General features: G+C 47.4%; 1 protein-coding gene across 1 annotated transcript in view; it reads right to left on the bottom strand.

Moving 5' to 3' along the window:
- Nucleotides 1-26,977, bottom strand: part of LOC146190604 (uncharacterized) — a 53,052-nt gene that overhangs the window by 17,804 nt on the left and 8,271 nt on the right. The window contains exons 2-3 of the mRNA XM_084600203.1: nucleotides 9,331-9,648; nucleotides 5,900-6,171 (exon numbers count right to left, since the gene is read on the bottom strand). Coding sequence (XP_084456329.1) covers nucleotides 5,900-6,171; nucleotides 9,331-9,565 — 507 coding nt within the window. The 5' untranslated portion in view covers nucleotides 9,566-9,648. The remainder of the gene's footprint in view (nucleotides 1-5,899; nucleotides 6,172-9,330; nucleotides 9,649-26,977) is intronic.

Raw genomic sequence — 26,977 nt, 5'->3', positions numbered from 1 at the left:
ACAGTTAACACGCAAGTAGGTTGACCGAATAGCAACTAACCCTTGCGTACACCCAGTTAACATTGTATATGCATGAATGTACACGAATTTGGTAAGACGCCAAAGCAATCATTTTTCTTGCCGTGAAGTCGTCGATGTTCATACAAGGTTTGCGTATTAAGGAGTATATCTGCATAGCACTCTCCGGTGGCAAGATTCGCGCTTTTCGCAAAAGAAATAAAAGACTTTCGTTCTTTTCTTTCTTCCGTGTGTCCAGCTACTTTTATACAAAGTAGGCTGAACAGCTGAAAATAAAGCCCCAGCTTAATACTCCTGAATGAAAGCACTCACAAGGTAGCGTCTTAGCCACGCCGAACGACACGTATGCGTGTACATGTTCTGCAGATAGCGGATTTTCGTTATTAATTGGCCTTCTTCAATGTTCATACAAGCTGTCCATCAGAACAAGACAAGCTAAAAGAATCTAGCTGAGGTTTCCTCTATTTTTGCAAGTCATAATATATTATCCGCCTAATCCCGTCTCTGCATGTGCATGTGAGGGGAACAAAGGCAGATTGCTCTTTCGCCATCGTGTAACTTTTGTTACGGCATGTTACGGCATGTCATAACATTAGTTGCACGGAGAGTGAACGAGTAGTTATGCGTGTTACGTCAGAACTATTGATGATACCCAACTGGACAAGAAAAGCGCTTCTTTTTTTTCCTGTTCTTAAAGGTGTCATTAATTTAGGGGGCGGCATACAGCAATACAGATCCAAGCTTTTATCACAGGGTGTTAACATGATTCGCTCTTTTACATAGTTTCACACACAGATCGTCATAGTCATTGGAAGTTAACGCATGGCCTTTTTACGTCACACTCAGTTTGTGCCTCTTGCTGAGATTGACCACGATGATCTTGACCTCCAGGTTCTTGTGGCGGAAAAATACTAGTCTCATTTTTTTTTTTTCGGCTGAATTCGGCGAAATCGCGTTCTTTACACTAGCCTAGTTCCGGCCCGGAACTAAAAAAATCATAAATTTAAGCAAATCAGCATGTTAAACATGTGCTGATAATTTGCTTGAGCGCTGTATCGCTAACAGGGGTCGATCGATACTTCTAAAGTGGTTCCAAGATGAGCTGTCCTTCTGATTCCACCGGGAACCGTTTCTTTCGCCTGACAGTAGTTACATATTTTCCCGGAAGTGTACACTTAATTTATTATAAATTAGTATAATTTAGTAATGCAGTTAGTTTATTACCATATATTCTGTATTCGAAATCACAAATGTAATTCTTCAACGATACGGGCAGCCTTCATGACCCGGGAATAGAGGAGCAAAGCTGAGCGAGACAAAGGCACTGCAGACGCACATTACGATATAGACAAGAGCTGAAAGCAACATTGGCCCACACTCTTCCCCCTCTTACGATGGTTTCTTTTATGCGAAGCATATTGCTAGAGGTAAACCACAGCCCTTCGTGTTACACGCCGTGCAAAGAATGTGGAATGCTACGTCACACCACGTGATACGCTGACGTCACGACAGAGGAGAGACGGGGGTCCAGCTCGCGCCGTCGGCTGCGGTCGCACGCCGTGCGGACCACGTGGTATGGTGACGTCACACCACGTGATACGCTGACGTCACGACAGAGGAAAAACGGGGGACCGGCTCGCGCTGTCGGCTGTGGTTGCACGCCGTGCGGACCACGTGGTATGGTGACGCTCACACCACGTGATACGCTGACGTCACGACAGAGGAGAGACGGGGGTCCAGCTCGCACCGTCGGCTGTGGTTGCACGCCTTGAGGACCACGTGGTATGGTGACGTCACACCACGTGATACGCTGACGTCACGACACAGGAGAGACATGCAACAATTTCAAAAGATGAAAAGGATCTACATTGCATAACATGTGGGAGATGGGGCACTCTAGATCATATTATTTGGGAATGTAACAACAGCCCAGGAGCTAAAGAAAATATAGATAGAGACGCCTGGGAGACCCTGCTGCGAAGTGAGGACCCCGCTCAGCAGCAGCAAGCCATCTGCCTGGCGGCTGAGGCCGTGAAGCAACAATGTATATTCACCAGACCTTAGTTCGCGAGGCTCCTGAGTAAGGCTTCATCAGGCCTGCGTGCCGGGGAGTCCGAAACGGAGCTTCTTCTCGGTGGAAATAAAAGGTTTTCAACAACAACAACGGGGGTCCAGCTCGAGCCGTCGGCTGCGGTTGCACGCTGTGCGGACCACGTGGTATAGCGCAGGTTTATATATAAATGGGAGACGATTGCGCTCGTCTCCAGTAGAAACTCACAAAAGGTTCCTGAGGCTTTGTGCAATTCCAAGTTTAAACCGTGTAAAAGCACGTGTAAAAGCAGAGTAGCAGCGGTGGCGTAGCGGTAGAACATCCGCCTCGCATGCAAGAGGACCGGGGTTCAAATCCCGGTGCCGCGCAATTCTCCACCGGATGACAAAAAAAAAAAAAAAAAATCCGCGTGTCGATGGAATTGCATATACAGGTTTGGGGTGCGACCTGATGCCGGTAAACACCTCCGGCAACGCACTCCCTCACCAGAACAGGAGTTGGCCACCCTGGTGCAGTAATTGGCCACAACCTCCTATGATAAGCTCCATAAAACCCCGGCCCTCAGTCACCAGCGGCTGCGGAACAACTGACCACGGCGGCGGTCAGACCTGTGACGCAGCAGGGGGTGCTAAGAAAGCCTGGCTCCGCTGGACAGGCCGCCATTGGAAACTGACCCTGGCAACGTTTAATGCTAGAACCCTTGCTAGCGAAGCTAGTTTAGCAGTGCTGTTAGAGGAACTAGAGGGCATGAAATGGGATGTCATAGGGCTTAGTGAGGTTAGGAGGCCGAATGAGGCATATACTGCACTGAAGGATGGGCATGTACTGTGTTATCGAGGTTTACCAGAGAGGCGACAACTAGGGGTAGGTTTCCTTGTCAATAAGTATATAGCGGGTAATATAGATGAATTCTATAGTATTAATGAGAGGGTTGCAGGCATCGTAATTAGGCTTAATAAGCGGTATAAACTGAAGGTTGTACAGGCCTATGCACCTACATGTAGTTATGATGACCAGGCAGTTGAAAGCTTCTATGAAGATGTAGAATCGGCAATGCGAAAAGTAAAGACGCAGTATACTGTACTAATGGGCGACTTCAATGCCAAGGTAGGGAAAAAACAGGCAGGAGACAAGGCAGTAGGTGACTACGGCATTGGTTCTAGGAATAGCAGGGGGGAGTTACTAGTTGAGTTTGCAGAACGCAATAACTTACGAATCATGAATACCTTCTTCAGCAAACGGAAGAACCGGAAATGGACATGGAAAAGTCCTAACGGAGAGACTAAAAATGAAATCGACTTCATAATGTGTTCAACCCCCGCCATTGTGCAGGATGTAGAGGTAATCGGGAAAGTTCGATGTAGTGACCACAGGATGGTGAGGTCCCGAATTAGCCTAAATCTGAAGAAGGAACGCAATAGATTAGTAAGAAAGAAACCCATCAACGAATTAGCGGTGAGGGGGAGGGCAGAAGAGCTCAGGATCTCGCTAAAGAATAGGTATTCAGCTCTAACTGAGGATGGCGACATTACCCTAGAGGCAATGAACAATAATTTCAGAGATATCATTACTGAGTGCGCGGTATAAGTAGGCGGTAGGATAGTTAGAGAGGATACCGGTAAGCTGTCTAAGGAGACGAAAGATTTGATTAAGAAACGCCAGAGTATGAAAGCTTCCAATCCAACAGACCAGATCGAATTGGCCGAGATATCAAAGCTAATCAATAAGCGCAAGGTGGCCGATATAAGGAAGTATAACATGGAGAAAATTGAGCATGCCGTAAAGAACGGGGGAAGCCTTAAAGCGGTAAAGAAGAAATTGGGCATAGGCAAAAACCAGATGTATGCGATAAGGGACAAGGCGGGCAACGTCATCACTAATATGGACAAGATAGTCAAAGTAGCCGAGGAGTTCTATACAGATCTCTACAGTAGCCAAAGTAGTCAGGACCGTAATGAGATTGGCGGTAGGGAAAAACAGTCAGACGTTCCACCAGTGACGAAGGACGAGGTCAAGAAAGCACTAGAAACTATGAAAAGGGGGAAATCAGCTGGAGAGGATCAGATAACTACAGATTTGCTGAAGGACGGGGGGGATATCGTGCTAGAAAAACTGGCCACCCTGTATACGCAGTGCCTGATGTCATCGACGGTACCGGAAGCATGGAAGAATGCAAACATTATCCTCATTCACAAGAAAGGGGACTCTAAGGACCTTAAAAATTACAGACCAATCAGCTTACTGTCTGTTACGTATAAGGTATTTACTAAGGTAATCGCTAATAGAATCAGGACAACCTTAGACTGCAATCAAGCAAAGGATCAAGCAGGGTTTCGGAAACGGTACTCTACTATCGATCATATCCATACCATCAATCAGGTGATAGAAAAATGCTCGGAATATAACCAGCCCTTATACATAGCATTCATTGATTACGAAAAAGCATTTGACTCAGTTGAAACCTCGGCGGTGATGCAGGCATTGCGAAATCAGGGGGTAGACGAGCCGTACGTGAAAGTGCTGGAAGATATATATAGTGGCTGCACAGCAACCATAGTTCTACATAAAGAAAGCAACAAAATTCCCATAAAGAAAGGTGTTAGGCAAGGAGACACAATCTCCCCACTACTATTCACAGCTTGTTTAGAGGAAGTATTCAGAGACTTGGAATGGGAGCAGTTAGGGATAAGGGTAGATGGAGAATACCTCAGTAATCTGCGATTTGCTGATGACATTGCCTTGCTAAGCAACTCGGGGGATGAACTGCAAATAATGATTGATGACCTAGACAGAAAAAGTAGAAAGGTAGGCTTGAAAATCAATATGCAGAAGACTAAGGTAATGTTCAACAGCTTCGGGAAGGAACAGCAGTTTACATTAGGTAGCGAAATACTGGAAATAGTAGGCGAATATATCTACTTAGGACAGATAGTAACCGCAGATCCGGACCATGAAAAGGAAATATCAAGAAGAATAAGATTGGGATGGAGCGCATTTGGCAAGCACTCGCAGATTATGACTAGCAGCTTACCGGTATCGCTCAAGAGGAAAGTATACAACAGTTGCATCTTGCCTGTACTCACCTATGGGGCTGAAACGTGGAGGCTAACCAAGAGAGTTCTACTTAAGTTGAGGACAACCCAGAGGGCTATGGAACGAAAAATGGTAGGGGTAACATTAAGAGATAGAAAGCGTGCAGAGTGGGTCAGAAAAATAACTCAAGTTACCGACATTCTAGTGGAAATTAAGAAGAAGAAATGGACATGGGCAGGACATGTAGTGCGAAGAGAGGATAACCGATGGTCGCTTAGGGTAACAAACTGGATTCCAAGGGAAGGAAAGCGTAGCAGGGGGAGGCAGAAAGTTAGGTGGGCGGATGAGATTAAGAAGTTCGCAGGGGTCAAGTGGATGCAGCTAGCACAGAACCGGGTTAAGTGGAGAAATATGGGAGAGGCCTTCGCCCTGCAGTGGGTATAATCAGGCTGATGATGATGATGATGAAAAGCACGTGTAACCAAGGAAAGAAAAGTTTAGCCAAGTGTAACCATGGAAAGCCGAGTTTAGCAATCAATATGCTTCGCATCTGACCAGAACCTAAGCCTCAGCCTTTTTTTCCTTTGCTTCTTTTAGTGTTGCTTTTAGCTTCGAAAAACGCACCGAACTAAGCCAGCCTCAACGAAAATGCACAATGCTAGCTCCTCTTCTCAATATGCACAACTTTGCTCCTTCAGTGCCTGGTCCTGTGTAAGTGGCTAACTCTAGGTACCTAGTACAATACTTCTTTTTTTTGCCACCCTAGGACCCTTAAATATGGCACAGTGGTATACTTACGGATGGCGATTTCGTCCTATCGAGGCCGAAGGCTGGATTGCAGCGGAAGGTAGCTGCCTGTCCAAGGGTCGGCTGTTCGGGACCCCTCGCGTTGCCCGCTCCCGGGTTAACGCCGCCGGATACTGGCGAAGACCGGCAGGCTACTCCCTGGTCACGTACTGCCGCCGAGCCCGCGTCGCAGAGAATTGCGGGAACAGCTGTATTCGGGCTGACACCTTCCGCAGGAGCCACCGTGCGATCGTCCTCTGGTCGGTTGTGCTTGGCTCTGGCACCTGCCACGAGACAGCGAGAAGGTAATTTAATGAGAGAAAAGATGAAGAAGCAGGCCGACGGTGAGATGACGCTGGTCTGCTACTCCGTACTGTGGAAAGAGGAAGCAAAGGAAATATAGAGTGCGAATGGAGGACGATGATGTCATGGTATAATGATTTGCTTGGGGTTATTCAGTAATTGCTTGGAACTCTACAAATTCTCATTTCCGGGCGCAGACCGTATAGGTGTGACAATTACAGCAATTAAAAGTGTCACGAACGAGTATCACTTCCTGCTTCGACAAAAAAAAATTATCTTATCCATACCATCCTTATCTGCTTATCTCATACCATCCATCAGTGAGTTTCACCTGGCCCTTAACGACTTTATCGAGTACTGTCCAGGCGTGTGAGAGTAGCTTCAAGGCTCTCCTTGAATCAGTGTAGTGAGAGTTCGCGCTTTACACGCCCAATGTGTGCGCTACACGGCAACTAAGGCGTGCAAGCCATTTGCCCTTATTCATCATTCTGCAGAGTTATAATTAAACCTGAACCTTGTGCGCGTAAAAAGGTGGCGCAGCGAGGGTTGTGAAATCCACAAGGGCTTCGGCATGCATTACCATGACACCGATGCATTTCCGACGGTTCCCCGTTAACTAAAACTCATAGCTGAATCCATAAGCCAACAAAAGTCGTGTAAAGGAGAAAATTTGGGGCTATACATTCAAGCTGCGCCATTAAGGGCATGACGAGATAGCATTAAGCATATAGTGCAGTAGTATTATTAGCATACCGTATTACGCTACCACGTTATCCAGGTACCGGTTTTAGGGTACCAGCCGACATATAAAGCCATGCTTACACCATGCCGAGCTCCGCCGGGGTGGCGTAGTGGTTAGGGCTACTGTGCCCGACTACTGTGCCCATGATGCGGGATCCAATCCCGGCCACGGCGCTCGCTTTTTGATAAAGGCGAAAAGCTTGACGCCCGTGGACTGTGCGGTGTCAGTGCACGTTAAAGAACACCAGGTGGTCGAAATCTGCGGGGTCTTCCACTACGGCGTCTCTCAGCAACCCAATAAGCCAAACAAAACACCAAGCCGTACAACGTTACTGAATGGTCGAGGTGTATGGCATGGCTCAGTCCGTAACAAAGAGCACTGGAAGGTTGATTCTTATTGAAATTTAAAACCTAAAATGAGAAACCCGAGTAGACCGGTTTCACTACGAGTTTCCTACACCATTGCTGACGTGGTGCATACTGGTAATTGTAGTTATATGCAGCTTCGGCCGTGCCGCAGTCGCTGCTGCCACACTCTGCGCGTTGGAAAGTGTTTCGCGGTATTTTCTTCCATGTCCTCACGGTGTGCAATGAGCGGTTTCACGTCCTGGGTTTTATGAAGTAAGCCCGATAAGCGTCGTTCCCATAGGCGCCGGCGCCGCATTGATGGCACCCAAGCTGGTAAAGCCGCAACACAGCATGAGCTGATCTTTAAAACCTTCCACAACGCCAGACAGTGACCTCACTGCATGTACGTTACTGAAATTGGTGCAAGCAATGCGTACGAGGAATATAAGAGGCGCACGGACGGGGAGAAGCGCGAGCGTGAGCAAATATGAGAGATATCTCGAACGAGGCACGCTCTCGCAATCGCGTTCTGCAACTTTATCTGAACCGTTTTCAAAAACCCTCCATCTCAACCGGACACTCATTTGCAGTGAAATCACGCACACAGCTTGTTATTTGTTGTCCTTTTTTTTTTCTTTGCCTATTAAGTTTCACAACGGCGCTTACCTGCACTAACCACGCGTGAGAATTTGGTTTGTGGAGTTTAACGTCGCAAACCGACTCAGGCTATGAGACGTCGTAATGGAGGGCTCCGAGAATTTTGACCACATGTGGTTCTATAACTTGCACACACGTCGTACAGCACGCGGGCGCCTCGCTTTTCACCTCCATCGAAAAGCAGCAGCCGCGGCCGGGATTCGATCCCGCATCCTTAGGCAACGTAATCGAGCGGCCGAACCACTGCGCCGCCACGGCGGGGTCGCCGCGCATGAGAATGCAGAACCGTCTGCGAGCGAAAGACGCCAGCGACGACTTTCCGGCGAAGGGCAGTGGTGGCGCCATCTGGCAAATCACGCGCACTGCAGCACTCGCTCCTGCGGCTTTCTGTCGTGGGCTTTCGTCCAGCGCGGCTCCAGATAGCGCCACCAGTTCCGTCTGCCGAGAAGTGTAATTTGCGTCTTTCTCTCCCATCAGTCCGGTCGCATAATATTCTGGTTTCTGACGCGCCGTCAAACCACGTAAACACCATGGTCAAACTTACTACGCTACAAAAGGAGTCCACACCGGAAAAACTATGTATGTACGCGGTTTCACAGTAAACGTGCGTCTTATGAAGCGGGCGACTTTTTCAGACGATTCAGATAAATTTGCAGAACGTTAACAGTAACCGCTTAAACAGCATATTTTTGGTTACAATCAAAACTCTAATTGCAAAAATATACATTTTAGATGTTCGCGTAAATAGTAAGACACCTCACCGAAAAAAGGTTTAGAGTACCGGAATATATACAATGTTAGGACATATATGTCGCGTTGTGGTATCCCTATCTCATTTGACAGCGTCCGCTCAGCGCTCTTTTCTTCGTGAACTAATTATTATTCCTTCGAGTACTTTGCTCAGTATCATCAGCCAAAGTCCCTTCGCCTTCACATGGTGATGTAAAACAGTTCATAAAGTGCTGTCACGGCAAAACGTCTTTTCGTTCGACGGCGGCAGCTGCAATACTTGGTTCCCGTCGGTGGCGGTCACTACAACTAATATGGGTCGGAGCCCGTCCGGGATGAGCGCTCATGCGCAGATCTATTGGTGAACTAGATATATGGCAGCTTTTCCTATATTCTTATTCCATGTGGGATCGTTACGCCGCACAAACCATCGAACAATCAATCAGCTACCAGCTGTTACCAGCTGCAAGTGCCATTCATATGATCTTTCCGACTCACAACGCCAACGCTGAATAGTCTGGGTAACGATGAGGCTTGTCGCGCTTTCGCGTTGATGCTTAGATACCTTTATCGCGCGAATCTCAGCGAGAAAGAGTGGAACATGTGAGAAAGCGCAACAAAAGCTTCACTGAATTAAGTTATCTGAAAGCTGGAAAAAGGCTTACCATGCAGACGTCTTTGCTGGAGCACCGAAGGCGGATGCCTAGTTGCAAATCCGCTGCTGGGAGAGCTCGCCGAGCGGCTTCCAAGGTTGTCCGGCAAACGCGAGCCACCTTGGTCTCGACTGTGTTGAGCGCGCCTTGGACGGTGACGCTTTGGCGAGGCGGCTGCATCAGCCCCCGCCTTCTTGCGACGGCCCGGCTTATCGGACGGGGAATGGGGGCCATGGGCTGGCTCCATGATTGATACCTAGGGCGTTTTTAAGAAGAGCAGCTCGGTGAACAGCTGTCGAAAGGCAACCAGATTTCTTCTTCTCTCGTGCCCTGCGCGCGCATGAACGGCGCACGGTCTCGGGCTCGCAGGTCAGGCAATGGTGATAGAAGTGGGATACGCTACCCAAAAGTGCACTATACGAATCATCATCATCATCATCGTCAGCCTGATTATACCCACTGCAGGGCGAAGGCCTCTCCCATATTTCTCCACTTAACCCGGTTCTGTGCTAGCTATACGAATACCAAATAACAACACAGGTTGTACACTCCGACGGCAGCATCGTGTTGACCAGATTGTATTTTTCATATTAATCTGTACATAGTTCATGTGCATAGAATATAGTTTCAATATAATAAATACCATGTTGAAAGAAAAAGAGGGCAGCGTAGTTTACGTGCTGACTATTATAAAGGAGGTTTATTGGCGCGCTCTTCACGATTTCGAATTATTGCCTCAAAAAAGGCTTGTCGTTTTCGACACTGCTTAAGGTGCGGGTTGTCTTCACTTTTATTTTTCTTTGTTTCATTCGACGAGAAAGTAAGGCAGAGGAATACAAATATGCATAAAGGTCATCTACACAAAAAATATTATGCGAAGCATATTACCGCAGGTTTCGGGCCTTCGCGCGACGCCCGGCGGTGGCGACCATTGACCCTGAAGTGGGGTCACGTGACATGACGTCACGTGATGACGTCACACCGGCTGCAGATGGGGCCTCATATCGCGCCGACGGTCGTCGCCCGGCGGAGGCCTCCACGCTTCGGTTCGCGCCATCGCGCGCGACGCGGCGGTGGCGTCACCATCGCTGCATCACGTGATATGTGACGTCACGCCAGGGATGAAGCGGCCAGCGCCCGCCGTCGCGTAAGTCTCTGTGCCCGCAACCGCGCCAGCGTCTTTACCAAGAGTCATGCATTTACGGACCATAAGAGTGCGTTTGTCGGGCTGCAAAGAATAAAGTACGACGATTAACCTAAAACCACGTCTCCGTTACTTAGCCCCATCCGCACTGAGGCAGCTGCTTAACATGCTTCGCATCCACTGGGCTTAACCATTGATAAGCCTCCAATTTTTTTTACCTTTACCACCACACCCGCACTTTCTCCAGTACTGAAGAGGAAGCGAAGGAAACGCTGCATGCAGATGGCAGCTTTTCTGAAAAGACGCCTGAAAAAGAAGCTTTATAAGAATCTCAAAAGCGTGTGGGCCCGATGTAGTTATGCAGCGACCTAAGCAGCTCTGTGAGGCTACGAAGGGCTCTAAAAAGCCCATTGTAAATGTGCAACTCTAATAACTCCCACCATCCTGTGTAATCTTTTATATGTTCCTCTTGAGCACTCGAAGAAGATCCAACAAGACTGTCCTTTTGCTTCTTAAGCGGTGCAGTGTTTGCGCTCCTTCTCTGTGCCTATAAGTTTAAGTCGTGGCTATTCGAGAGCACATCATGCGGCGATGGTGGGTTCACGACGAACACACACGGTAGCGGTAGCAGGCAGGCCTCGGCTAAGAGAAGTCGTGAAAGGAGAGCTATGATCTGCAGTGCCAGTCAACGCGCCTGCTCGCGGAGCAGTGTGCAGCACGAACTATATGCAGAAGTGAAAAAAGAACACAACGAACCTGACTTGACTGCATGTATGTGCAGTTACGAAGCACTCTACTTTTCTGACGAGCCAGATAATTTCTCAGAAGAGAAAGAGGAGCCACGACCTCTGCGCTGCTCGCTCTTTCCTCTTCTGTTTCGCCTTATGTCTTGTGACTCCCTATCGCTCGGTTACGCTCGCAACGCCACCATGAGGCGACGAGACGGGGGGGACATTTATTAAATACTAATTTATTAATTAGCAGGAGCTAGATGACCAGTGCCCCTAGTCCAGGCTCTGCTGACGGCAGCTGACTTCTGAACAAGCTCCACGATCCAGGCTTGCTCCGGAAGAGCACATGAGCGATGCGCTCTAGCGAGGCACAGCCCTGGTGAGGTTGACGGATTAAGGCCCAACTCCATAGGCACCTCTGCGTCCTACGCGCCGGGCGCCGTGCGCGCCTACGCAGTGAGCACCGCGCTCCGGTGCGCAAAAAAAGCGGTACACAACTACAAGCGCATGGCTTGGTACCAAAGCCACCTAGACTACTGGCTTTGGTGGTACGCGCCCGGTCGCGCGCTGCATAATCGGCGGAACTTGTCGCGGAGGCTCTTCCGCCGCTTCTGGAGCAATACAAGAATATAGTATGCGCTTCATCACAAGAATACAAGAATTTAGTATGCGTTCATTAATTACCTGTTCGACTACTTTTGGAAAAACTGGCAAGATAGAAATATGCCTCAAGTTGGTAATGTCGTTCCTGTCACCCCCTTTAAATATCACGGATACTTTCGCGATCTTTAATTCATCTGCGAAAATACCACTTGACAATATCAGCTTGCAGAGGTATGAAACGGGTTTACTAATGTACGCGGCGACAGTTCTGACAGGCTGCGCTTTTGTATACCGTCGATACTACAAGCTGCCGAATTCTTTAACATGAGCTCACCGATTTCTATCTCATCAGTAGGTGCGAAAAATAAAGATCTGCTTATACTGGTGAAAATATACGATATATACGTAGGGTTGCGAGTGTCCGAAGCGTTTGAGGACGCGCTTTTTAAGAAGTATTGATTAAACTTTTTCACAAGTGAAACTCCGGTGTATATTGTTCCTCCGTCGCTTATCTCAGAAAGAGGGCTTTCTTTTTTATGAGGAAGCAGTTCATTTAGAGTTTTCCAGATTTTGAGAGGGTCCTAGAGAATATTAGTGAATGTTTTCTCATCATAACTTTCGCATGCTAACTTTATATCCCGGGTTAGTCTGTTTCTTACATTTTTTAATTTAATTAAGTACTCCAGATTCCTTGTCTTTATAAAAGCAGCAAAAAGTCGTTCTCGCTATTTTATTCTTTTTGACAACTCGTTGTCAGTCCATGGTTTCTTGCATTTCTTATTGCATTTAGTCTCTCTTAAAGGAGATGCCTCCTCATAATGATATTCGACTATTGCAGCAAAACGGCAGAAAGCCTCTGCAGGATATGCCAAGTTGTAAATGCAAGACCAGTCTAGTTGGCGCATTGATCTTTCAAAAACAGCCATCGATCTTTCATTTATTTCTCTGTATGGTGGTCGCGCGTCATGTTCACGTTGTCGATGTATTTTTGTTTCTGGATTAAAAACTACAAATATCGCCGTGTGATCCCTTACTTCGGATATTAGGACACCCGACTCTAGACCAGTTTGCGCTGTGAAGCACAAGTCAAGCAGGGTTTCAGATACATTCGTCACTGTAGTAGGAACAGTGACAAATTTTCTAATCCAAGAGAAAAGAGCACCTCCAAAAATACCTGTGCGTGACGTTCTAAATAAAGCAGAGTAATATTAAAATCCCCAGTGACAAGGCCCGTTTACCAAGGTGTGAACAGTAATCAAATATGCAATCAATGAAATATAGCAGCTTAGATATAACTCCAGTGTGTGGCCTGTAAATAACGACAAATATACTGCTAGAACATTCAATCATCGGGGATTCGTAGTCATCAAGCGTAAGAGTGACCTCACGGATGACATCAATGGAAAAATTGAATTTGACATAAAAAGCTACACCTCCCCCTTTTTTTATTTTTCTGGGGAAGTGAAACAAAACAAAATTCGTGATCTAATTCATTTAGGAGCAGGCACACGGATTCATGCTTACTTTTGTAAACTTTGTGCATTCAAATGAAACAGAAAGCCGGTTGTCACGACATACTGTTGGCCTCACTTTGAGGCCGTAACAGGATCGGGTTTACATGCATATCAAAGAGAACGGAAACATAAAAAGACACATAGCAGAGAAGCTACCTTTTCACACTTATATAATTGAAAATAATAAATCGCACATGGTGACAATGTGTTTACAATTATTCAAAATAGTTTTTCAACTGCAACAGAAAAGTTTCAAGGCACACTTTGGTTTATAATTTCGGGGGGCAACGTATTCCACTCATGAATCGCATTTGGAAAGAATGAAAATTTGAATGCAGCATTATGGTATCTGCATTCAGATAGATGCTTTGCACGTTTAGTTCTTGTGAGACTTGTACTAGGCTCAACTAGATATCTGGTCTTATCAAGTTTAGTATTATTGTTTAAAAGGAGGAAAAGAAGCTTGAGCCTCAACAATCTGGCTCGTGTGTGGATTGTTATATAACGACGAATAAACCTAGAAACTGGTACAAATGACTGCCTCTACCTTATATTATCGAGGTCTTCCATCGTGACGATTTTGATAACCAGAGAGCGAGCGACATGGCGTACGAACAGTTTACAATTCTTGCGCCACGCAAATTGATAATCTTTTTTATCCGCTCATGTTTTCAAATGCCAGAAAAGCTTTTTGTTTTGAGCTGTGAGGTTTTCATTGAAATAAATTTTTTCTTTGATTCTTTAAGTGCGGCTTTTTTTTTCGAGCCAAGCATCTCTTGTTCTACGGGAAGTAAAGCGGACAAGAACGGGTGGAAACATTACATTCTTGTCGTTACTAGCCTTCTCGGTTTCGACGTCTGTTTCGTCAGCTCGTGTCTTCAGCGGAAGGCCGTGAGCGCATTCAAAGTCGTGTCCAGAGAAATGCGGAAGTTGCAGATCGTTTGCGATTCGATTCAGCTTTTCTAGCAGGTTTCACTTTCATGTAAGAGAAGTCCATGCACCTCAAGATCGAGCCGTCTGCTGTACTGATCGAGGTCATTTAACCTGCTACCGAGGCTCATGATTCGCAAGTTGCCCATCGTATGCGATTCGATTAAGCTTTTCTGGCAGGTTCACTTTCATGTAAGGGAAGTCCATGCACTTCTAGATTGAGCCGTCTGCTGTACTGATCGAGGTCATTTACCTGCTACCGAGGCTCATGATTCGAAAGTTGCCGATCGTCTGCGATTCGATTAAGCTTTTCTAGCAGGTTTCATTTTCATGTAAGGGAAGTTCATGCACTTCTAGATTGAGCCGTCTGCTGTACTGACCGAGGTCATTTACCTGCTACCGAGGCTCATGATTCGGAAGTTGCCGATCGTCTGCGATTCGATTAAGCTTTTCTAGCAGGTTTCATTTTCATGTAAGGGAAGTCCACGCACTTCTAGATCGAGCCGTCTGCTGTACTGATCGAGGTCATTTACCTGCTACCGAGGCTCATGATTCGGAAGTTGCCGATCGTCTGCGATTCGATTAAGCTTTTCTAGCAGGTTTCATTTTCATGTAAGGGAAGTTCATGCACTTCTAGATTGAGCCGTCTGCTGTACTGACCGAGGTCATTTATCTGCTACCGAGGCTCATGATTCGGAAGTTGCCGATCGTCTGCGATTCGATTAATCTTTTCTAGCAGGTTTCATTTTCATGTAAGGGAAGTCCACGCACTTCTAGATCGAGCCGTCTGCTGTACTGATCGAGGTCATTTACTTGCTACCGAGGCTCATGATTCGTAAGTTGCCGATCGTCTGCGATTCGATTAAGCTTTTCTGGCAGGTTCACTTTCATGTAAGGGAAGTCCATGCACTTCTAGATTGAGCCATCTGCTGTACTGATCGAGGTCATTTAACCTGCTACCGAGGCTCATGATTCGCAAGTTGCCGATCGTCTGCGATTCGATTAAGCTTTTCTAGCAGGTTTCATTTTCATGTAAGGGAAGGTCATGCACTTCTAGATTGAGCCGTCTGCTGTACTGACCGAGGTCATTTACCTGCTACCGAGGCTCCTGATTCGGAAGTTGCCGATCGTCTGCGATTCGATTAAGCTTTTCTACCAGGTTTCATTTTCATGTAAGGGAAGTCCACGCACTTCTAGATCGAGCCGTCTGCTGTACTGATCGAGGTCATTTACCTGCTACCAAGGCTCACGATTCGGAAGTTGCCGATCGTCTGCGATTCGATTAAGCTTTCCTAGCAGGTTTCATTTTCATGTAAGGGAAGTCCATGCACTTCTAGATTGAGCCGTCTGCTGTACTGATCGAGGTCATTTAACCTGCTACCGAGGCTCATGATTCGGAAGATGCCGATCGTCTGCGATTCGATTAAGCTTTCCTAGCAGGTTTCATATTCATGTAAGGGAAGTTCATGCACTTCTAGATTGAGCCGTCTGCTGTACTGACCGAGGTCATTTACCTGCTACCGAGGCTCATGATTCGGAAGTTGCCGATCGTCTGCGATTCGATTAAGCTTTTCTAGCAGGTTTCATTTTCATGTAAGGGAAGTTCATGCCCTTCTAGTTTGAGCCGTCTGCTGTACTGACCGAGGTCATTTACCTGCTACCGAGGCTCATGATTCGGAAGTTGCCGATCGTCTGCGATTCAATTAAGCTTTCCTAGCAGGTTCACTTTCATGTAAGGGAAGTCCATGCACTTCTAGATTGAGCCGTCTGCTGTACTGATCGAGGTCATTTACCTGCTACCGAGGCTCATAATTCGGAAGTTGCCGATCGTCTGCGATTCGAATAAGCTTTTCTAGCAGGTTTCATTTTCATGTAAAGGAAGTTCATGCACTTCTAGATTGAGCCGTCTGCTGTACTGACCGAGGTCATTGATCTGCTACCGAGGCTCATGATTCGGAAGTTGCCGATCGTCTGCGATTCGATTAATCTTTTCTAGCAGGTTTCATTTTCATGTAAGGGAAGTCCACGCACTTCTAGATCGAGCCGTCTGCTGTACTGATCGAGGTCATTTACCTGCTACCGAGGCTCATGATTCGTAAGTTGCCGATCGTCTGCGATTCGATTAAGCTTTTCTAGCACGTTCACTTTCATGTAAGGGAAGTCCATGCACTTCTAGACTGAGCCGTCTGCTGTACTGATCGAGCTCATTTACCTGCTACCGAGGCTCATGATTCGGAAGTTGCCGATCGTCTGCGATTCGATTAAGCTTTTCTAGCAGGTTTCATTTTCATGTAAGGGAAGTCCACGCACTTCTAGATCGAGCCGTCTGCTGTACTGATCGAGGTCATTTACCTGCTACCGATGCTCATGATTCGGAAGTTGCCGGTCGTCTGCGATTCGATTAAGCTTTCCTAGCAGGTTTCATTTTCATGTAAGGGAAGTCCATGCACTTCTAGATTGAGCCGTCTGCTGTACTGATCGAGGTCATTTAACCTGCTACCGAGGCTCATGATTCGCAAGTTGCCGATCGTCTGCGATTCGATTAAGCTTTTCTAGCAGGTTCACTTTTATGTAAGGGAAGTCCATGCACTTCTAGATTGAGCCGTCTGCTGTACTGATCGAGATCATTTACCTGCTACCGAGGCTCATTATTCGGAAGTTGCCGATCGTCTGCGATTCGATTAGGCTTTTCTAGCAGGTTCACTTTCATGTAAGGGAAGTCCATGCACTTCTAGATTGAGCCGTCTGCTGTACTGATCGAGGTCATTTACCTGCTACCGAGGCTCATGATTCAGAAGTTGCCGATCGTCTGCGATTCGATTAAGCTTTCCTAGCAGGTTTCATTTTCATGTAAGGGAAGTCCATGCACTTCTAGATTGAGCCGTCTGCTGTACTGACCGAGGTCATTTACCTGCTACCGAGGCTCCTGATTCGGATGTTGCCGATCGTCTGCGATTCGATTAAGCTTTTCTACCAGGTTTCATTTTCATGTAAGGGAAGTCCACGCACTTCTAGATCGAGCCGTCTGCTGTACTGATCGAGGTCATTTACCTGCTACCAAGGCTCATGATTCGGAAGTTGCCGATCGTCTGCGATTCGATTAAGCTTTCCTAGCAGGTTTCATTTTCATGTAAGGGAAGTCCATGCACTTCTAGATTGAGCCGTCTGCTGTACTGATCGAGGTCATTTAACCTGCTACCGAGGCTCATGATTCGGAAGATGCCGATCGTCTGCGATTCGATTAAGCTTTCCTAGCAGGTTTCATTTTCATGTAAGGGAAGTCCATGCACTTCTAGATTGAGCCGTCTGCTGTACTGATCGAGGTCATTTAACCTGCTACCGAGGCTCATGATTCGGAAGATGCCGATCGTCTGCGATTCGATTAAGCTTTCCTAGCAGGTTTCATTTTCATGTAAGGGAAGTTCATGCACTTCTAGATTGAGCCGTCTGCTGTACTGACCGAGGTCATTTACCTGCTACCGAGGCTCATGATTCGGAAGTTGCCGATCGTCTGCGATTCGATTAAGCTTTTCTAGCAGGTTTCATTTTCATGTAAGGGAAGTTCATGCCTTTCTAGATTGAGCCGTCTGCTGTACTGACCGAGGTCATTTACCTGCTACCGAGGCTCATGATTCGGAAGTTGCCGATCGTCTGCGATTCGATTAAGCTTTTCTAGCAGGTTTCATTTTCATGTAAGGGAAGTTCATGCACTTCTACATTGAGCCGTCTGCTGTACTGACCGAGGTCATTTACCTGCTACCGAGGCTCATGATTCGGAAGTTTCCGATCGTCTGCGATTCGATTAAGCTTTCTTAGCAGGTTTCATTTTCATGTAAGGGAAGTTCATGCACTTCTAGATTGAGCCGTCTGCTGTACTGACCGAGGTCATTTACCTGCTACCGAGGCTCATGATTCGGAAGTTGCCGATCGTCTGCGATTCGATTAAGCTTTTCTAGCAGGTTTCATTTTCATGTAAGGGAAGTCCATGCACTTCTAGATTGAGCCGTCTGCTGTACTGATCGAGGTCATTTAACCTGCTACCGAGGCTCATGATTCGCAAGTTGCCGATCGTCTGCGATTCGATTAAGCTTTTCTAGCAGGTTTCATTTTCATGTAAGGGAAGGTCATGCACTTCTAGATTGAGCCGTCTGCTGTACTGACCGAGGTCATTTACCTGCTACCGAGGCTCCTGATTCGGAAGTTGCCGATCGTCTGCGATTCGATTAAGCTTTTCTACCAGGTTTCATTTTCATGTAAGGGAAGTCCACGCACTTCTAGATCGAGCCGTCTGCTGTACTGATCGAGGTCATTTACCTGCTACCAAGGCTCATGATTCGGAAGTTGCCGATCGTCTGCGATTCGATTAAGCTTTCCTAGCAGGTTTCATTTTCATGTAAGGGAAGTCCATGCACTTCTAGATTGAGCCGTCTGCTGTACTGATCGAGGTCATTTAACCTGCTACCGAGGCTCATGATTCGGAAGATGCCGATCGTCTGCGATTCGATTAAGCTTTCCTAGCAGGTTTCATATTCATGTAAGGGAAGTTCATGCACTTCTAGATTGAGCCGTCTGCTGTACTGACCGAGGTCATTTACCTGCTACCGAGGCTCATGATTCGGAAGTTGCCGATCGTCTGCGATTCGATTAAGCTTTTCTAGCAGGTTTCATTTTCATGTAAAGGAAGTTCATGCCCTTCTAGTTTGAGCCGTCTGCTGTACTGACCGAGGTCATTTACCTGCTACCGAGGCTCATGATTCGGAAGTTGCCGATCGTCTGCGATTCAATTAAGCTTTCCTAGCAGGTTCACTTTCATGTAAGGGAAGTCCATGCACTTCTAGATTGAGCCGTCTGCTGTACTGATCGAGGTCATTTACCTGCTACCGAGGCTCATAATTCGGAAGTTGCCGATCGTCTGCGATTCGAATAAGCTTTTCTAGCAGGTTTCATTTTCATGTAAAGGAAGTTCATGCACTTCTAGATTGAGCCGTCTGCTGTACTGACCGAGGTCATTGATCTGCTACCGAGGCTCATGATTCGGAAGTTGCCGATCGTCTGCGATTCGATTAATCTTTTCTAGCAGGTTTCATTTTCATGTAAGGGAAGTCCACGCACTTCTAGATCGAGCCGTCTGCTGTACTGATCGAGGTCATTTACCTGCTACCGAGGCTCATGATTCGTAAGTTGCCGATCGTCTGCGATTCGATTAAGCTTTTCTAGCACGTTCACTTTCATGTAAGGGAAGTCCATGCACTTCTAGACTGAGCCGTCTGCTGTACTGATCGAGCTCATTTACCTGCTACCGAGGCTCATGATTCGGAAGTTGCCGATCGTCTGCGATTCGATTAAGCTTTTCTAGCAGGTTTCATTTTCATGTAAGGGAAGTCCACGCACTTCTAGATCGAGCCGTCTGCTGTACTGATCGAGGTCATTTACCTGCTACCGATGCTCATGATTCGGAAGTTGCCGGTCGTCTGCGATTCGATTAAGCTTTCCTAGCAGGTTTCATTTTCATGTAAGGGAAGTCCATGCACTTCTAGATTGAGCCGTCTGCTGTACTGATCGAGGTCATTTAACCTGCTACCGAGGCTCATGATTCGCAAGTTGCCGATCGTCTGCGATTCGATTAAGCTTTTCTAGCAGGTTCACTTTTATGTAAGGGAAGTCCATGCACTTCTAGATTGAGCCGTCTGCTGTACTGATCGAGATCATTTACCTGCTACCGAGGCTCATTATTCGGAAGTTGCCGATCGTCTGCGATTCGATTAAGCTTTTCTAGCAGGTTCACTTTCATGTAAGGGAAGTCCATGCACTTCTAGATTGAGCCGTCTGCTGTACTGATCGAGGTCATTTACCTGCTACCGAGGCTCATGATTCGGAAGTTGCCGATCGTCTGCGATTCGATTAAGCTTTCCTAGCAGGTTTCATTTTCATGTAAGGGAAGTCCATGCACTTCTAGATTGAGCCGTCTGCTGTACTGATCGAGGTCATTTAACCTGCTACCGAGGCTCATGATTCGGAAGATGCCGATCGTCTGCGATTCGATTAAGCTTTCCTAGCAGGTTTCATTTTCATGTAAGGGAAGTTCATGCACTTCTAGATTGAGCCGTCTGCTGTACTGACCGAGGTCATTTACCTGCTACCGAGGCTCATGATTCGGAAGTTGCCGATCGTCTGCGATTCGATTAAGCTTTTCTAGCAGGTTTCATTTTCATGTAAGGGAAATTCATGCCCTTCTATATTGAGCCGTCTGCTGTACTGACCGAGGTCATTTACCTGCTACCGAGGCTCATGATTCGGAAGTTGCCGATCGTCTGCGATTCGATTAAGCTTTTCTAGCAGGGAAGTCCATGCACTTCTAGATTGAGCCGTCTGCTGTACTGATCGAGGTCATTTACCTGCTACCGAGGCTCATGATTCGGAAGTTGCCGATCGTCTGCGATTCGATTAAGGTTTTCTAGCAGGTTTCATTTTCATGTAAGGGAAGTCCACGCACTTCTAGATCGAGCCGTCTGCTGTACTGATCGAGGTCATTTACCTGCTACCGATGCTCATGATTCGGAAGTTGCCGATCGTCTGCGATTCGATTAAGCTTTCCTAGCAGGTTTCATTTTCATGTAAGGGAAGTCCATGCACTTCTAGATTGAGCCGTCTGCTGTACTGATCGAGGTCATTTAACCTGCTACCGAGGCTCATGATTCGCAAGTTGCCGATCGTCTGCGATTCGATTAAGCTTTTCTAGCAGGTTCACTTTCATGTAAGGGAAGTCCATGCACTTCTAGATTGAGCCGTCTGCTGTACTGATCGAGATCATTTACCTGCTACCGAGGCCCATGATTCGGAAGTTGCCGATCGTCTGCGATTCGATTAAGCTTTTCTAGCAGGTTCACTTTCATGTAAGGGAAGTCCATGCACTTCTAGATTGAGCCGTCTGCTGTACTGATCGAGGTCATTTACCTGCTACCGAGGCTCATGATCCGGAAGTTGCCGATCGTCTGCGATTCGATTAAGCTTTCCTAGCAGGTTTCATTTTCATGTAAGGGACATCCATGCACTTCTATATTGAGCCTTCTGCTGTACTGATCGAGGTCATTTAACCTGCTACCGAGGCTCATGATTCGGAAGATGCCGATCGTCTGCGATTCGATTAAGCTTTCCTAGCAGGTTTCATTTTCATGTAAGGGAAGTTCATGCGCTTCTAGATTGAGCCGTCTGCTGTACTGACCGAGGTCATTTACCTGCTACCGAGGCTCATGATTCGGAAGTTGCCGATCGTCTGCGATTCGATTAAGCTTTCCTAGCAGGTTTCATTTTCATGTAAGGGAAGTTCATGCACTTCTAGATTGAGCCGTCTGCTGCACTGACCGAGGTCATTTACCTGCTACCGAGGCTCATGATTCGGAAGTTGCCGATCGTCTGCGATTCGATTAAGCTTTCCTAGCAGGTTTCATTTTCATATAAGGGAAGTCCATGCACTTCTAGATTGAGCCGTCTGCTGTACTGATCGAGGTCATTTAACCTGCTACCGAGGCTCATGATTCGCAAGTTGCCGATCGTCTGCGATTCGATTAAGCTTTTCTAGCAGGTTTCATTTTCATGTAAGGGAAGTTCATGCACTTCTAGATTGAGCCGTCTGCTGTACTGATCGAGGTCATTTACCTGCTACCGAGGCTCAGGATTCGGAACTTGCAGATCGTCTGCGGTTCGATTAAGCTTTTCTAGCAGGTTTCATTTTCATGTAAGGGAAGTCCATGCACTTCTAGATTGAGCCGTTTGCTGTACTGACCGAGGTCATTTACCTGCTACCGAGGCTCATGATTCGGAAGTTGCCGATCGTCTGCGATTCGATTAAGCTTTTCTAGCAGGTTTCATTTTCATGTAAGGGAAGTCCACGCACTTCTAGATCGAGCCATCTGCTGTACTGACCGAGGTCATTTACCTGCTACCGAGGCTCATGATTCGGAAGTTGCCGATCATATGCGATTCGATTAAGCTTTTCTAGCAGGTTTCATTTTCATGTAAGGGAAGTCCATGCACTTCTAGATTGAGCCGTTTGCTGTACTGACCGAGGTAATTTACCTGCTACCGAGGCTCATGATTCGGAAGTTGCCGATCGTCTGCGATTCGATTAAGCTTTTCTAGCAGGTTTCATTTTCATGTAATGGAAGTCCATGCACTTCTAGATTGAGCCGTTTGCTGTACTGACCGAGGTCATTTACCTGCTACCGAGGCTCATGATTCGGAAGTTGCCGATCGTCTGCGATTCGATTAAGCTTTTCTAGCAGGTTTCATTTTCATGTAAGGGAAGTCCATGCACTTCTAGATTGAGCCGTTTGCTGTACTGACCGAGGTCATTTACCTGCTACCGAGGCTCATGATTTGGAAGTTGCCGATCGTCTGCGATTCGATTAAGCTTTTCTAGCAGGTTTCATTTTCATTAAAGGAAGTCCATGCACTTCTAGATTGAGCCGTTTGCTGTACTGACCGAGGTCATTTACCTGCTACCGAGGCTCATGATTCGGAAGTTGCCGATGGTCTGCGATTCGATTAAGCTTTTCTAGCAGGTTTCATTTTCATGTAAGGGAAGTCCATGCACTTCTATATTGAGCCGTTTGCTGTACTGACCGAGGTCATTTACCTGCTACCGAGGCTCATGATTCGGAAGTTGCCGATCGTCTGCGATTCGATTAAGCTTTTCTAGCAGGTTTCATTTTCATTAAAGGAAGTCCATGCACTTCTAGATTGAGCCGTTTGCTGTACTGACCGAGGTGATTTTCCTGCTACCGAGGCTCATGATTCGGAAGTTGCAGATCGTCTGCGGTTCGATTAAGCTTTTCTAGCAGGTTTCACTTTCATGTAAGGGAAGTCCATGCACTTCTAGATTGAGCCGTCTGCTGTACTGATCGAGGTCATTTACCTGCTACCGAGGCTCATGATTCGGAAGTTGCAGATCGTCTGCGGTTCGATTAAGCTTTTCTAGCAGGTTTCACTTTCATGTAAGGGAAGTCCATGCACTTCTAGATTGAGCCGCCTGCTGTACTGATCGAGGTCATTTACCTGCTACCGAGGCTCATGATTCGGAAGTTGCAGATCGTCTGCGGTTCGATTAAGCTTTTCTAGCAGGTTTCACTTTCATGTAAGGGAAGTCCATGCACTTCTAGATTGAGCCGTCTGCTGTACTGATCGAGGTCATTTACCTGCTACCGAGGCTCATGATTCGCAAGTTGCCGATCGTCTGCGATTCGATTAAGCTTTTGTAGCAGGTTTCACTTTCATGTAAGGGAAGTCCATGCACTTCTAGATTGGGCCGCCTGCTGTACTGATCGAGGTCATTTACTGCTACCGAGGCTCATGAATTTCTTGATCATTTACTTCAATCTACAGCTTTTCCACACGTTTACGTAGGCTTGCGATGTCTCCATTTTGCTGCTTCATTTGAATTACGGCCTCGTCATATTTTGAAGACATTTCGTGCATTGACTGTTCGACATTTATCACTGTTTCCTTTATTTCTTCTAAGGCGTCTATTTTTACTTTCATTTCAATTAGAATGGCAAGTTTGCGGTGAGTCCCTAAATTTTCAGATGAAAGGTTCGGCTCAGCTACCTCGTCATCAGTTGCTGCACTCTGACAACTTCGGGCCTTGGCTGTTTTGCGAATGGCACATTTTCAGGAATTTAGAGCAGCCTCGGATTTTTTTCGATGCGCAGTTAGAGATACTCCCGAGCAGGCACCCACGTGATAACTGAATTGACATTCCGAACAAGATGGGTACATTTCGTCGTCGCCAAACGAGTTGCTGTATACGAGACATTCAGACATGTTTATAGAAACAGGCTCGCTCAGTAGCAGCGAGAGCCACCTACCCTCTGAGTACAATGTCAACGGGACCAACCTGTAACATATCAAAGGTTGACTTAAGTGAGCGCCAGAATCATTCGGCACCGCTTCTGTTGTGTATGTGAACGCTGCTGTCGATGCGGGCCCTTTTTGTAGCGGTCCTGATGTGACGTAGCTATAAAGTGGTCATCAATTAAAATGGAATCATGAATTACGGACTGTATGCTCCATGCAATAACGCGTAGCATTAAGTTGTTACTGAACCGTTAATTAGAAGATATTTAGCTATTAATTAGGCGCCCCCGGAAGTAAGTTTCGTCTACAGTGAGAAGTTAGAGAACCCCAGGAAATCCAGAGCAATGTACATGGACTACGAAGCGTTTTCTGTTTCTAATTACATCTACTAAATTCAACCCATTTAAGAGCTCCGGTACTTACCGTACAACGACGACGCGTTGTTTTTTATTACCAATATTACACTTAACACGATACTGGTCAGAAAAATAAATCGGAATTAAAGCCCATTTCTTGCATTCCGCAATCAGAAGCAACGTAAGTAAAAAAAATTACCGACGATTACGTTACTTCCTAATGCGAAATTTGAGCGCAGCAAATAAGCTGTTTCACCTTTTCGATAGATTGAGGCAAACAAATCGAGCAACACATGTATGCGCTATCACAGAATTTTTTTTTTTTATTTTTCACACGTATTCCTTTAACAAAGACTCCACTAACAGTTCTTGATAGTCATGAAGGAAGCTTTGTGGTCGGAGAAATAGACTGATATATGTTCGACTTGGTACACCAATGCTTGATTCTCAAAGACGAGATCTATACAAGTGCCTCGCGAGGTTGTCACAGCCGTGGGATGCGTTACGAGCGAGAAGAACGGGATGTTCTCCCGCATAAGTGATTGGCGAACGGCAGCGGAAATTTCGCCTCGGGCGGTGCACATATACAGATCCGCCGCCACCGATCTGGCTCTCTGGTTGCCACCGCACAGGGGTCGCATTGGAGGAGGAGCGAAGAAAGGAATTATGTTCGAGCCGGCGCTTTGACAACCGGAGACTCGCAGGAAAAGGGGGGAGGGGGCGGCGTGTACACCCAGCGGCAAACGATGGGGGCAGAAGCGCGCGCAGCAAGCGGACAACGCGATAAAGGGAGGAGGGAAGAGATAGCAGCGACTGACTGATGCTGCTGACGCCGATAGTGAGTCAACCCCAGCTGCGGAGTTGGTTTCAGGGACAACGCCGCCGATTCCGACGCAAACAATATTGCCACCTAGCGTTGCCAGGTGGCGCATGACTGAGGTGTGAAACGAGGACGAAGTTGAAGAGGACGACAAAGTGTCGCTTGCACGTTTGCGTCTGTGCTGCTGTGTTGTTGTGTCTGGGCTACCCCTGCTACCATTGGTGTCCTTAGTCACCGTGTACGTGACATTCTGGTGGAGCTGCTGGGAAAAACGATCGCCTATGCAAGAATCTCCATCTACAAGACGTCGCGCCAGCCCTGTACCATTGGACACCCCCGTGCATCGCTCCAGTCGACGGCTCCAGGGACTGTCTCCGGAGTTTCAGCCATCACCCGCCGCCATGACATCTAGTGCTCCTGCTCAGCAGGTAACGGGCGTCGCACCGGCCGGTAACTACACCTTGCAGGCCCCTCGAATACCGAAGTCTTTCCATGGGGACCTCTTTGAGGATGTGGAGGACTGGTTCCTTCAGTTTGAACGTGTCGCTGCTTTCAACCAGTGGGACGATGCTGCTAAACTAAGGAACGTCTATTTCAGCCTTGAGGACGGCGCCCGTATCTGGTTCGAGAACCGAGAGCAAGTATTAACTTCGTGGCGGGAATTCCGTCGTCAACTGCTCGAGGCTTACACTAGCGCAGATCGTCGCGAGCATGCAGAACGTGCCATTCACTCTCGCATCCAAAGGCCGAATGAGAGTGTCCAAGCGTACGTCGAGGACATGACGCGCCTCTTCATGTTTAGGCAGCCGATCGAGGCGAGCCGATCCCGCCATGTCCGAGGACAAAAAGGTCAGGCACTTGATGCAGGGTTTGAAAGAGCAGCTGTTCGCAGGCCATGTGCGAAACCCACCGTCGACTGTAAACGGATTCCTTGCGGAGGCCACCACAATGGAAAAGGTGCTACACCAACGTGCCGTGGCTTATGACCGACCTTTTCATACAAGCACAATCGCGGAATCATTTGCATCTTCAGAGCGGCATCCCGATGCATTGCGCGAACTGATTCGCAGCGTCGTGCGCGAAGAACTAAGCAAGTTCTGGAGCCCTCTGCAGCAATCGCCAACTTCCGTTCTTGCTATAGTACGGGAGGAGGTGCGGCAGGCACTCAAGAGCCCTCTTTCGCCTGTAGTTCCGAGCCCGCCATTGCTGTCGGGGACCGACAATCGTCCCACATATGCGGAAGTTCTGCCTAGTCAGGCTCCCCCTTCACCACAGCCCATTCTCGCGTCACCTACAGTTCCGCTGCCCTCGGTGCAGCCAGTGCAGAACTTCGACAATCGTCCGCTGTCCCGACGCAAAGCCGACATTTGGCGCACGCCTGAACGCCGTCCGCTTTGCTTCCACTGCGGTGAACCAGGACATCTCTACCGGGATTGTCCGTATCGACGCCTCGGTCTCCACTGCTTCCGCATCGACTCGCCTCCTCCCCGGTTTGGTCAACGACCCCGAGTTATTGAGGAGTACCTGGCGGAGCAGCGTTCTTCATCTCGTTCGCAGCGTCAGCCCCGCTCCCCTTCGCCAAGGCGCTCCTCCTCGTTCACCCACGGTTCCTCGCGAGCGGACCAAGGCCGCTCGTCTAGCCCTCATCGGGAAAACTGAAAACAGCGACCTTCGGGGGCGAGGCCGCTGGTAGTCGCTGCGTTGAAGAC

The sequence above is a fragment of the Amblyomma maculatum genome, chromosome 4 (assembly GCF_055883805.1).
Source record: "Amblyomma maculatum isolate TAMU_Amacu chromosome 4, ASM5588380v1, whole genome shotgun sequence".
Taxonomy (NCBI): Eukaryota; Metazoa; Arthropoda; class Arachnida; order Ixodida; family Ixodidae; genus Amblyomma; species Amblyomma maculatum.
Note: the sequence above shows the minus strand (reverse complement) of the source record. Positions and strands in the feature narration are given on the sequence as shown.